The following is a 13,355-nucleotide window of genomic DNA, read 5'->3' on the forward strand; positions in this document are numbered from 1 at the left end:
AATACGTTTATTATTCATCGAACAGAAGAATTTGCGTTCATGGTTCCTTCGGTGATTGGTGCCATAATATTTGTGTAAAAAGACCATGGACTATGTATCTATTGTGCAAACGACAAATTTTTGCTTTTTCATTTGCGAATATCTCATTAAATATAAACGGTGCTGTTGGAGCAATTTCAAATTCGGAAAGAGCAAATTGACAGCAATTTTTTGAGATATAAATCGTTAAGATACGTTAACATCCGTTGCCAACTATTTTCCGGTTACATAAAACCAATTTCAATTGATACGATAGATTGTGACACTGAATGAGAATGTATTCCTTAACCTAGTCCTCAATTCTCACGCGGTGGTGGCGCGAACTATCTGTGTGCACACTGTGCACTGCGCAGTCATCACAGAACACCGAAACCCCGGGCGTTAGCACTATCATTTCCTCTCTGGTAACACCAACATACTTCGGCGACTATAATTTGTTATGCCGTAGTTGAATATATGTAATTTATCAATTTGTGACAACAACACAGTTATCTTTCGTCATCTTAAATCCAATTGTTATGGACCATTGTTGGTTTAAAGATGTTTAGTGTTCTGTGAAGCTTGTGTTGTTTCTTATCAAAATACGGATTATTCGAGACTTAATTTGTTCATGCGATCGTATCATTTTATAACTAAGTAATTCAACTGCATACGGTCAATGCATCAAACAAATTTTAACGATCGCTTAAAAAGAGCTGGTGGCTAGTTATATTCTTTTATAAAACAGATGTGTGACCAAAATTCTAAAGAATAAAGCATACTGGAAATTTGGATGTTGAGTTTCATATTAATTTTTTTCCCCTGTGCATTGAAGACTAAATAAACACCAATTTAAATCAATTATATGTCATAGGATTTATACAGACTTAAGTTGGAGGAGAAAAAGGTCTTAAAATTCACCTAAATCAGAGGAAAACTCATTTGTTTACTTTTTCAAAATAATGACTTATTGACATATTTTAATAATGCATTGATGGCAATGTAATATGAATGTATTATTGGGGGAGCAGTATTTTGTCTGGATATTTTGAAGAAATATTTTATATTAGGTAAATATTGGTAGTAAGTTAATTGCATTTATTTTATCACAATGTCATATACAATGTATACATACCTCTAATGATGCTATACATGCAGAACAAATATTTTATTTCTCATTTTTGGAACATTAAGAATAGCTAATGTCTAATTTTAAGAATGTTTAAATGTTGCTTTGCAAAACACATGTCAAATGCATGATAATTTTCATTTACATCCAAGTGCCTATTAATTTATTTTTGTCGTACATTACAGTTGAACTTACTATCAACAGAGTAATGGGCTAAAGATGAAGCTTTATAAGTTGATAGTTCATCAGAAAACATTTAGTGAAGAAGACCTTATAATCAATCCGAAAGATCATCCAGGCATAAAGACTGGAGATGTTGTTGAGATTTATCATCCAGAAGTTGAGTTCAGTCGTCTTCTATTGCAAGTCACATCCTTTAAAGAAGACTTACAAGGACGTGAGACAATTAGCGTGGAAAATAATGTAGCAACAATGTTTCAACTAAGAACATTTGGGGATGTCTACATGAATGTTGTAAATCCAGATGATGTAGCTTTGGATTCTGTTGAACTTACCTTCAAAGATCAATATTTGGGGCGCAGCGAAATGTGGAGGTTGAAAAATAGCTTGGTAGAATATATTATTTACTTTTAGACATAGACATAGATCTTTTGACGTCTTCATTTTACAATCTACATAAATTTTTATCAGGTTAACACTTGTGTATACATGAACAAGAAAATTGAATTTTGTGGTGGTAGTATCAGATGTCAGGTGTATGAGATGTGGTCACAAGGAGATCGAGTTGCTTGCGGTGTTATAAATAATGATACTAAGGTGTTTATTAAAATATAATAGTATAAAATATATGTGAAATATTTATTTTTAGAAGCATTGCTTTTAGGTTGTATTTCGTTCTTCCACGAGTATGGTGTATCTTTTCATTCAAATGAGTTCTGAAATGTGGGACTTTGACATTCATGGTGACCTATACTTTGAAAAAGCAGTTAACGGCTTTCTAGCTGACTTGTTTCAAAAATGGAAAAAGAATGGTAGCAATCATGAAGTGACAATAGTTCTATTTTCAAGAACATTTTATAATGCTGCTAGTTTGGAAGAATTCCCAAATCATATGCGTGAATGTTTACAACATGATTATAGGGGAAGGTTTTATGAAGATTTTTACAGGGTGGTTGTACAGAATGAGAGATTTGAAGATTGGAGCAATGTATTAGTGCAATTACGTAAATTATTTACAGACTATCAGAAAATTGTATTAGAATATCATCAGAAACCAGGTGGTATTATACCAAAAGCGGTAAATTCAACAGCTGCACAAGGAAATTTTTTAGAAGTTTTAAACATGTCCCTAAATGGTAATAATAATTATCGCATTGCGAAATCGTTGTATATTACATTTAAATGTGATTTCTTTACAGTGTTTGAGAAACATTATTTAGATCGTAGTTTTGATAGAACTGGGCAATTGTCAGTGGTAATTACACCTGGTGTGGGTGTTTTTGAAGTTGATAGAGAGTTGACAAATGTTACAAAACAAAGAATCATTGATAATGGAGTTGGTAGTGACTTAGTGTGTGTTGGAGAACAACCGTTACATGCAGTTCCCTTGTTAAAGGTACTTTTAATGTGTTAAAAGTATTAACTACTATTATAATAATATTTCAGCACACATTAATATTCACTATATAATTTTAGTTCCACAATAAAGACACATCTATAAAGGCACCAGACGATTATAGTATGCCACACTGGATTAATCTCAGTTTTTACTCAACAAATAAAAAAATTCCCTATTCAACATTTATACCTCGCATAAAACTTCCTCAGAAGGTATCGAAACAATCATGGACAGAAAATGGAAAGTTTCAATGTAAAAATAAGCTTTTACAAGAAGATCCAAGGGAATGTTTACATAATACTTTATTCGACTATGATGCATATGATGCACAAGTTTTTCAACTACCCACTGTTCATACTTCCAGGTAGAATATAAGAAATTGTATTGTATCATTTGTAATTTTCAAGTTCGATACTGTAGTACAATAGTTCAACATGTTGTATACGCAGCCTGCAACGAGTTACAACTAGGACCAAAAAGACAAGCGTTGTTAGCATGGAAACACATAATAATGCACACATATTGAAACTTTTGAAAAGAAAAATGTCCGACCCCGATATTCATCATCCGCCACCGGAAATACATTCAACTCCAATAGCTGCAACGCGAAGTGCAGCAATCTCAATACCTCATAGAACAGATGACATTGCTAGCAGTGAATCGAATGGAGAAATTAATGGCATGTATCAAAACTACTTAAGTAGAATATTCATTTACATGTATTTCTCAAAGATAACGTTTAATTTTATACAAAATAGAATCAAGAACATCGGTCAAAAGTGATTTAACGGATTCAGAAATATCACCACCCTTTAGGCCAGTTGTTGGTAGCGCTGGGAGTCCAACAAATGCAATATCTCAACCGACAAGTATCATTAGACCTAGCAGGGCACTTATTAATCCTTTCGATCCTTCCCATGTTACAATCAAACTTACTAGCAACAGACGGAGATGGACACACATTTTTCCTAAAGGTAAATATTAAAGAAAAAAAACGGTATGATATGTCATTGAGTCCAGTTAATGTTACAGGCCCAACAGGTGTACTCATACAGCAACATCATTATCAAGCTGTGCCAGCACAAATGTGTTCACAATCACAGTCTGACGTTACTTCTACTGTAAACGGATCACCCCTGGAAAATACTGAAATCATTGGTATAAATAAATTAATTTCAAGATCGTTAGTATTTTATACAGGGCGATCCTCTCGCTGCGAAAATCAAAAGCCGTGACGTTCTACAGAATCGCCGGGTTGGCACGTGTAATCTTAGTTCAGAGTTAGGAAAAATGTAATCTAATTACAAAATCTAAATTCCAATTACAATGTAATTGTCATTGTTTTGCGATTATATTGTGATTGTCATTTGGATTTTGTAATTAGACTACATTTTTCCCAACTCTGTCTTAGTTCAACAATAAATAATAACATATAATCTGTCGACTGGTCCTTACTGTACATGACGCCCCGAGGTCACACACACGCGCCAACACGGTGGTTCTTTAGAGCGGCATGGCCTTTGATTTGCGTAACAGGAGGATCACCCTGTATAAAGTTGTATGCCAGACATTATTATAACTTCATTTTTTCGCAGATAATAAAAGCAAATCACAAAAATTAAATCTATCTCTATCGAATAGCGATAAAGGTGGAAACCCAGTATCTTCAACAGGAAGTAAGTCTTTGACACTATTATGGGGTGCTACTGGCGAACAGGAATGGACACCAGCATTAACTACAGGTTTGCATATGTTCATCCGATAAAAACTTTTCAGGGAGAATAGATTAGCAAACAATATTACATAATTCATCCAAATAACATCACCAGCCATGTTATGTTATTCATAAATTATCATAAAATGAGTTTACAGTTTGAAGAAAGAATTTTGAATCAATTCAATTAAACAAGCAATAAATTTCTACAATGCATAATATTAATTGTATATTAAAACAGTAATTACAGTGTTGATTTCAAAAATCAAACCCTTAAATTAAGCTCCTTTTTATTCATAATTAGTACTTAACAGGATTGACTAATGATTTTGAACTATATTTTTTTAAAGAATGAAAATAGTTGGTGTATACTTAAAAAGAAAATAATTGTTCATCATGTGAATTAAATGAACGTTTTTGGTACACAATCACACAAATCATATCATGCATAAGAAGTATTTTCATTCTTAGACATAATCATATTTATTTTTCTACTTCACCGATCATGTATATGTATAATATTGTTAAATTTATTTCCATGCTATGGTACGTCTTATTGGGATGCAACGCTGGACGTATTGACGCGTGTGTGATGTACAACTGTGATGTCACATTAAACAGCAATCATAGGTTAGCGCCCATACGTTATTGGGGGTTGATTCGGTTATGGTACACATACTTTTAGGGCATTAAGTTTATAATTGTTTAGTTTTTTTTATTCCTCAGGTTCTTATGATTCTTCTATGCATGTATACCCTCCCTGAAATATAAACAAATTCTAATTCCTATGTAATTTCTATAGATAGTCTATTGAATATTAGTATTATGATTATGTATACACCTACTTAAAGTTTTTTTTTTTTATTATTTTTCACTTCTGTTTAATTCGTACCTTTTCACTATTTAAAATTCTTTATTTCCTTCTCGTAAAATAGTTTTCTTTTCTAGTTCTTGCACTTTTCAAATATTCTTTCATCTGCTTTATACTCCTTTCACTTTATCATACAGCTTTAACTCTGACATTTATTTATTGTGAATAATGAATCTTTTTTTTGTAGTATATAATATCTAGTAGAATTTATTACTAATATGTAGTAATTTACTTCTCTATCAGCTTAGCACATGCTCTTCTTTCTGTAGATTATAAAGTAATTTGGTTGCACCAACTATGCATAAATTTGTACAACTCTTGTAAGTTCCATTCTGTTTGTTGTGCTTCGTAGTATGAATCCGTATCATTCATTATGTTAAAGATCTATTGAATTATATTACAATTAATATATTTTGCATTGCATGTTGAAATAACTACATAGTATTGGTCACATTAGTAATATATTTTTAATATTGCACAATCGAAGTCACCCCGATACATATGTGTGTTCATATTAACTGTTACAGATTATTAAACGTAATATTTATTTATAATAGGAAATTAACACCAAAGATTAAGTAGATTTTCCACTGTTTTTATCAACTTTAAATGTATGTATATTTTTACGTGTATTCTATACCTTACTTTTTAGGTGTCGATTGGAAATCACTGACAATCCCAGCATGTTTACCTATTACCACAGATTATTTCCCGGACAAAAGGAGTTTGCAAAATGATTATGTTGTCTCAGATTATAATCTTCTGCCAGATGATGTTAATACAGACTTCGCCCAACAACGAGCAATATATAAAAAGCCTTTAACAACTGTAGAAGTATTTAAAGAGCTTGTGTCGCAGCGGCTAGCACAGGTACATATATTGTAATAAATTTATCCGGATTTAAAATGCAAATTGTTTTACATATGTACTTACGCATACGAACATTTTGTATTCAGGGATTTCAATTGATTATTTTGCCTACAACTAACAAAAATCAAACTAACACGCCTGGCAGTGCAGTCCCAGCAATAAGTTCTGTAATGCGCGGTCGACAAACAGAATCAGAACCAAAGGAAGAATACTTGTTAAGTATTGGTAGAATTTTTCATAAAATATCGTTATTTGATAACTGTATAACAGTTACACGGTATCGACCAAGGTAAATAACTTATTTTCCCCATAAATGAATGGAGACTGAAGAAAAAAGATTCTTATTACGTGCATTTGTAGGCATCCTTATCCACCATTTAATATACATTATCGGTACCGATTTCACGCACCACATCACGATACGTATGAAGTGTCGTGGGTGTCATTTACAACGGAAAAACTAGAAAATTATAATTGGAATTATTTAGATCATTACATTTGTACAAGAGGCCACACTGATTTTGCTTTAGTCGAGGATCGAGTATTTCTACTACCTTTACACACTTCGGTAACACGAAAATTTTTAGAAGGTTCATCGAGATGCGATATATACACACCACTTACTACCGCCGAACAAGTGTCCCTCATGGATGGATTTTTACGCTTCATTGAACTCTGGCCGAATAAAATACGACGCCAGAACCCCAACAAAAACTGGGTAATTCGTTTTGGGATAATTACTTTGTAATATAATATAATCTGACGATTCCATTCATAGGGACTGTTAAATGGGTATAAGTTACTGATTCCTTATATAGGTGAAAATGATTTGAAACGGATAATTTTTTTTAGTATTCGATGAAAAGTGCTTTGATATTATTATTACTTAATTTACACGATAAAAAAAGTTTTAGTTAAAGATTTATTTTGTATTATACTATGCCGTATTATCGCACCTTATAATTGGATGTCGCATGCCTGGTGTACAACGCCTAAATAATTGCAATTTATTTCAATGCTTTAATTTTATTTTTGAGTATGTACTTATTATTTAGCGTGTATCATTTTATTTCACGTCAAGAATCGTGAATCTTTGTTACCCTCGCAATGCGTTTTACAAAAGTTTTGACACATTGCCACTTTGATATTTATTAGTGTGGTCCTGTATACCGTGCATTAGATATGTAGAAAACGTAACAAGCAATAACATGTCGGCTATTTTACAAATAATAAGGGAGGAGCACGATTATTTATCAGCTTATACGGCACTTAAATAATGTTGGATATAACACTCTTGAGACAAATGCATTTTATTACACAGGGTGTCTCAGCTAATTTGATCACCTCGAATAATGACTTAACGGTACACTTTATGAAAATGTTGAGGCGTGGAACATAAATGGCATCAACTATTAGGTTTAGGACGTATGAAAGTCAACACATTTTTACTCAGAATTTGATACTATATCGATCTATGGTAGAACAAATAGGTCATTCCGTTAAAAAAAAAAATCAAGGTGACCTTAAAATCCCTGAAATACCTCCACTAAAAAAAGAAGCATGTACCTTATAAGGTGTGCCCCTTGATGCCATTTAAGTTCCATTCCTCAAAATTTTCATAAAGTGTAACGTTATGTCATTATGCGAGGTGATTAAGTTAGCTGATACACCCTGTATATTAACTACTTTTTCTGGTATCATATTTTTCGATGTAATATTACAGCAAGGGGGCCATCTATGCCGAAATTACACAGTTATACGAGATATACATACATGTTACAATTGAAACCCAATCTTCCTAGTCAGTACTAGTTCTAACAAATCTCTTTCGTCAACATTAGTTTTGACTAATTAATATTAGTATTGACGAAAAGCCTTTGATAAGTCTAATTCTGACTAATTACATCGGGTATCGACTGATTTCGGGATCTAACTGTAAACGTATACGCACAACAGTAGATTCAGATCGATTAGTGGAATGTTAGTACAGGGAGGGGTATTTAGCATGATATGTTTCAGAACCCTTCAACTGTAGGTGGTGTTCCCCCGAGAGATCCTGCCTCTCACTTGACCAGACGCAGGCACAGCACGAGCCTTATAGTCCTCACTAACCAGGTATATCCTCGCATCCTGTAGCCTCAATATGCTGAACCAGCTGTAAATGACATCGTTAATGTACTCAGGCTTCAAACTACATACCATTTTGCCTTCTTGGCAATCACAGGAACGTCGTCTTTGAAATCTCAATGTGTTTTTATCTATGCATAAACACCGTTTACTCGGATCCCCAAGAGACATAAACTTCGATTGGAATTTTCATCCCCTTTATTTCGGAGATTATTTAGAATGTTCAGACAGCTTACACAAACATATCCCACGATGAATGCAACCATGCCTGTTATTTGCCTTGAATGCGCACATATTTTAGCAAGCTTTTACATAATGCAAATTATTGACGTGTAATTTATTCTTTCTTTTTTTTTATATAATTTAATACTGGTCTTTTTTAAATATAATATTTAACAATTATATCATTGCAGTTAAACAAGCCAGATATACATCTTCATGATCACGAGCTTATTCATACATTTACAGTTACCCATACTATTCATCATGCTTTTCAGACCAGTCTAGTTGGCAGCTCTCCCTTCAGGGAGCGACTCGGAAGCAATCGTCTACCAGAGAAACCAAGACCAAGGTTTGAACAAGCTTAGATTGATGATTTCAACAATTTACGCTTTGTGCAAATGTAATGGTATAGCTTGAAGTGTATCTATGTTGTGATGGTGGACCATTGCAATTTAATGTTTGCTGGTTTTTCATTTTGCTTGTTTGCTTCGTGCTACATACGTTCAATTAATAAACCGGATTTCTCTTCGAATATATACATACGAATCATTTTGGATGTGATAATCTTAAAATTTGATGTAATTAAAGTCTGACTACATAGTCTTATGCTTTATACAAATTATATTTTATGACCTCCTTATAGCAAAATATTTAGAATTCAACCGAAATACACTATTATATACAGGCAAAAAATGAATTACTACCACGAATAGTTTAATTATTTTTTATTTGGATAATGCTATTTTCCATATTTAAATATATTACATTTTTTTAGGAGACTTTCCAATAGAAGCATCGCGAATGTATATTTTTCAATGGATATACATGGCACACATTTGTTAACAAATTGCACACCTGCATGTTCTGTCAAAAGATGTTGATTAATGACATTGGTTCACATGAAACTTTTCGTACACTTGTCGTGTTGTATTAAGCAGCATTATGATTTTGTGATATGCTTACAAATGTGGCATGCTTTCACTATGGTGATAAGTATGTAAATGGTACCCCTGAGGCACTTTTATTTCTAAAAAGGATGCGATTGGAACACAACAAAACTTTATTTGTTCATGTCTGAAAAATCTTTGTACATAGAACCTATTTCTGTATCTTTCAGCTGCTTTTATCTTTCTTTACATATTTTAGTAAATATAAGAGACAGAGCATTTGTACAGATTTATTTTATATTTAAACAGAAACGATTAAAGCCAATTGTTACAATGTATGACTGCAAAATATACAAATGCTCTGTAAAGTAGAAAATATTGGTAGTGAGTGAGGGAGTGACGGGGTTCTCTGTACAGGAGAGGCATGTAGTGAATACCGCTGCGACTGCCCGCACGTGCCTCGACACTCCTCGCCACGTGCCAAACAGGTTGGTTTTACTCTTTTAATTTCTTTGAATTCCAGTATAAAATGGAATATTCGCTATTATCGACTAGATATGTATGTACATGTCAAATGTGTCAATAGTGAAATAGTAGTAAAAATTTTAATGTACCGTCAAAAACTACTTCGTAAATATACCTGAGTGTTCCATGTAAGTGGTGCCACAAAATTTCAGGACTTTCCTTGAATTTTACAAAAAATTGTGTTAGATCAAAGTTGAACTATGTATGTTCACGTATGCATAAATTTCGTAAATCATAGTCTAGAGATATAAATGTTACCTTTTGTTTCTTAAATAAACCATAGCATTTTTTAAATACTTATTAATAACAAAATGTTTTATATATAAAAAAAAAAAAATACAAATGTATTAAAAGTCAATAGAAGTCGGGCAATACCGCGGTACCTTTGAGTGTTTGGTTGTCTGAAGCAGAAAGTTTTGAAACTTTGTAGCGCCGCTCACGTGAAACACCCGGGAATATATTCTAACATATGTAATTAATTAATGCAATATTAAATTAATAAATTTGTTGTACTTTTACAATTTACAGTGTACAATTTTATAAATACTATTACACTTTATTCTCATGATGTACATACGTATTGTTGAAACAACATTCGATTATAATGAATGTTTAAAATAAACGCAAATGATGTACATATGCAAAGAAATTCTGTGGCTTTTCATATTGCAATTTTGAAACATTGCTTAATTTTTCAATCACTCTATGTTCTATCATTAATGCATTTTTCTATAAATATCGTGTAATTTCATTTTCCCTACGTCTTTCAGGTCGGGTTCTAAAGTGATGGATAGAGGTCGAATCTCACCAGCTAGTGAAGCTGTTTTACCCCTTTCGCTTGAACAACAAGATCATTTTGAATCTAACGAAGACAGGTAAAATAAACGAGTGAATTATTTACATAGTCATTTGAGTAACATAAACTTCATATCAACAGTACAAACATGGAGTTGACGAAGATAAAAAATACTGCGCCAAACAATGAAATTCTAGAAGCGATGAAACACCCCCAATCTGGTGTCGGGTTTCTCACCCAACACCCATCGCTCCCAAGCCAAACATTCGTTAGCGCAGATGCTGTGCAGTGGTTAAATAATCATATAGAAGGAGGGGTAACAGTGAACGAAGCCATTATCATTATGAATGTAAGGAATGGTCTATTAACGCATTACTCGATAATCAATCAATATATAATATTATCTTTTGATCCAGGGTATGATACAAGAGAAATTAATATGCCACGCTTCTGGTGATTTCTCGAAACCATTTATTTTAGGATTTTATTTATACCATGTAGTGCACGATAAAGAAAATCAAAGAGGTAAGAAGAAAAACTTTTCATAGGTCATTTGTATAATACATTGTAAAAAACTTTACAAGTTATCTTCTGTAACGTTTTCATTTTTAAGCAACGGATTATTTCTCACCTACGGGCGATTTACAAAGCTTCGAAAACGAATGGGTAGAAGTAGAAATAACGGCACCGAAAGGTTGGTGCGAACCTACTTCACCGGGAACTTTCCCAACAATGTCTTCGCCTATAACCATACCTAGTTGTGATACAGTGGACGAATCAAATGTACCATCATTCCTCAAAGATGATTTAGATTTAATCGACTCCATAGACGATAAAGAACGGCGAGGTAAATTAAAGTGGCCTGATACAACTTTGGGGCCACCGTTTGATATCTATTTTTAGTTCCTTAAAATATGTTGTCTTTATTGTAGCTCCACCATACAAGCATACTCATTTAGATATTGATTTAAATAATAGAAGTGACCGAATTGAATGGGGTCATTTAAGATACCAGTCCATATACAAAGTAGATCATTCTTATGAACTCGTAGTACAATGGGTAGCATCGTCTGGTAGTATAGTTGCTGATCTTGTAAGTGTACAAATAATACTCTTTGCACGTTACATTGAAGTGAAATTCCACAAGTTATTAATATTAAATTTCACTTTTATTTCTGAAAGATATTTGTATGGCAACGTAAAGCTCAAATGTGTGGAATTCAAATGGTTCCTATTCCTAGTGATCTACTAGCTCTACCATTCACTTTGAAAAGTGATCCTTTAAGGGGACCTATATTTATACCATTGAATACAGAACGTCTTACGACAAACAAGCAACAACTTTTTGAAGGTTTGTTCTCACTTTGATATTAGTATGGAATTTAACTCTTTCGGTACGATAGTCGACTATGGTTGGCAATCGCCTAACGTTCACATATACATATATGTCCGAGCATTAACTTATACGACTGTAAGTGTATTCCCATTAGATACTGTTAATATTTAAATACTGTATCGAATATGAATTTTTTTACAAATCGATAACTGCATATCACACTGTATTGCGAAAGTATAAGCAATACAAATCGTGATTAGCATGCTGCAATTGATTCTTTGCGCGGCGACTCTAGACTGTCAGCTACGCAGTACCCAAAAAGTTAAATATCATAAGACCAAGTATTGAGATATTAAGTAAAAAAAAAAAAAAAAATACTAATTACAGAATTCCGCGAAGAAACCTATGCACAACGGCTATTTCTATTTCAAGAAGCGATTGTACAGAGATTTGGTTTTATCCCCTGTCTAATAGAAAGTACAGAAAACGATCACCAGTATGTTCATATGACTGGTAATGCTTTTATACTTATTCCTTCTACGACAAACACAAGGTTTCGCCCCAGAACGTCCACAAACGTTGTAAGACGAAACACGGGACAAAAAGGGTATCCAGTTCATCCTGATCAGCCTAGCCCACACGAGGCTTATATTACGAGACACGTTAGCGGAAAAAATAAAAATGATTATAACATGGATAGAAGGGTAAGTTTATGGTGTATCCTTACGAAGGGAACAAAGAAATAATCTTTCGCTGATTTAGATTGGATTTCTTTGGTCGTGGAATCATATGGTTAGTCGGAAATGGAAATCATCATCCACGCTGGCCGGCGATGAATTATTTCAAAAGAAACTCATTCAAGACTTTAGACATTTTTGTTCGAATGGAGATAATAGACTGAAGCAATTTTGGGAATACTGCTGGGAAATGAAAGAAAAATCGTGCACACGAGCAACTTAAAGAGTGTCAAATGAAATATCAGATAAGTTGTGTTTTTCACAAGCTTAGCCTTCAATTACAACAGCGACGAAATTTATTTTTGCCATAATTGAATGCGTATTTCTTTTAAATTATAAAAAAATTAATTTAAATGTAATATATATGTGATGAATTATTATTATTATTGTGATAAAGAAAATATGTACAAATTGAAAATATTTGCCGACGCTTAAAAAAGAAGATGTAAATGAACTTAAAAGCAATGTTTGTAATGTACATTAACGAATTTACTTAGTTCGCATAAGGAATATGTTGTTTTAACAAAACTAGTAATAATAAATT

General features: G+C 33.0%; 1 protein-coding gene across 1 annotated transcript; it reads left to right on the forward strand.

The window, feature by feature from the left end:
• The first annotated feature begins 1,366 nt into the window (after positions 1–1,366).
• LOC107188996 (DEP domain-containing protein 5) lies at positions 1,367–13,095 on the forward strand. The gene is made up of 23 exons (XM_015577419.1): positions 1,367–1,717; positions 1,799–1,924; positions 1,992–2,463; positions 2,527–2,723; positions 2,804–3,090; positions 3,176–3,426; positions 3,485–3,700; positions 3,759–3,938; positions 4,322–4,468; positions 5,062–5,070; positions 5,964–6,181; positions 6,268–6,470; positions 6,542–6,899; positions 8,201–8,296; positions 8,806–8,879; positions 10,713–10,817; positions 10,880–11,087; positions 11,155–11,263; positions 11,352–11,585; positions 11,671–11,831; positions 11,921–12,089; positions 12,462–12,778; positions 12,837–13,095. Exons 1-23 carry the CDS (start codon positions 1,367–1,369, stop codon positions 13,032–13,034), a joined length of 4,686 nt encoding a protein of 1,561 aa, XP_015432905.1. The 3' UTR covers positions 13,035–13,095.
• Positions 13,096–13,355: the final 260 nt, after the last annotated feature.

Source organism: Dufourea novaeangliae, unplaced genomic scaffold (assembly GCF_001272555.1).
Source record: "Dufourea novaeangliae isolate 0120121106 unplaced genomic scaffold, ASM127255v1 scaffold125, whole genome shotgun sequence".
In the NCBI taxonomy this organism is placed as follows: domain Eukaryota; kingdom Metazoa; phylum Arthropoda; class Insecta; order Hymenoptera; family Halictidae; genus Dufourea; species Dufourea novaeangliae.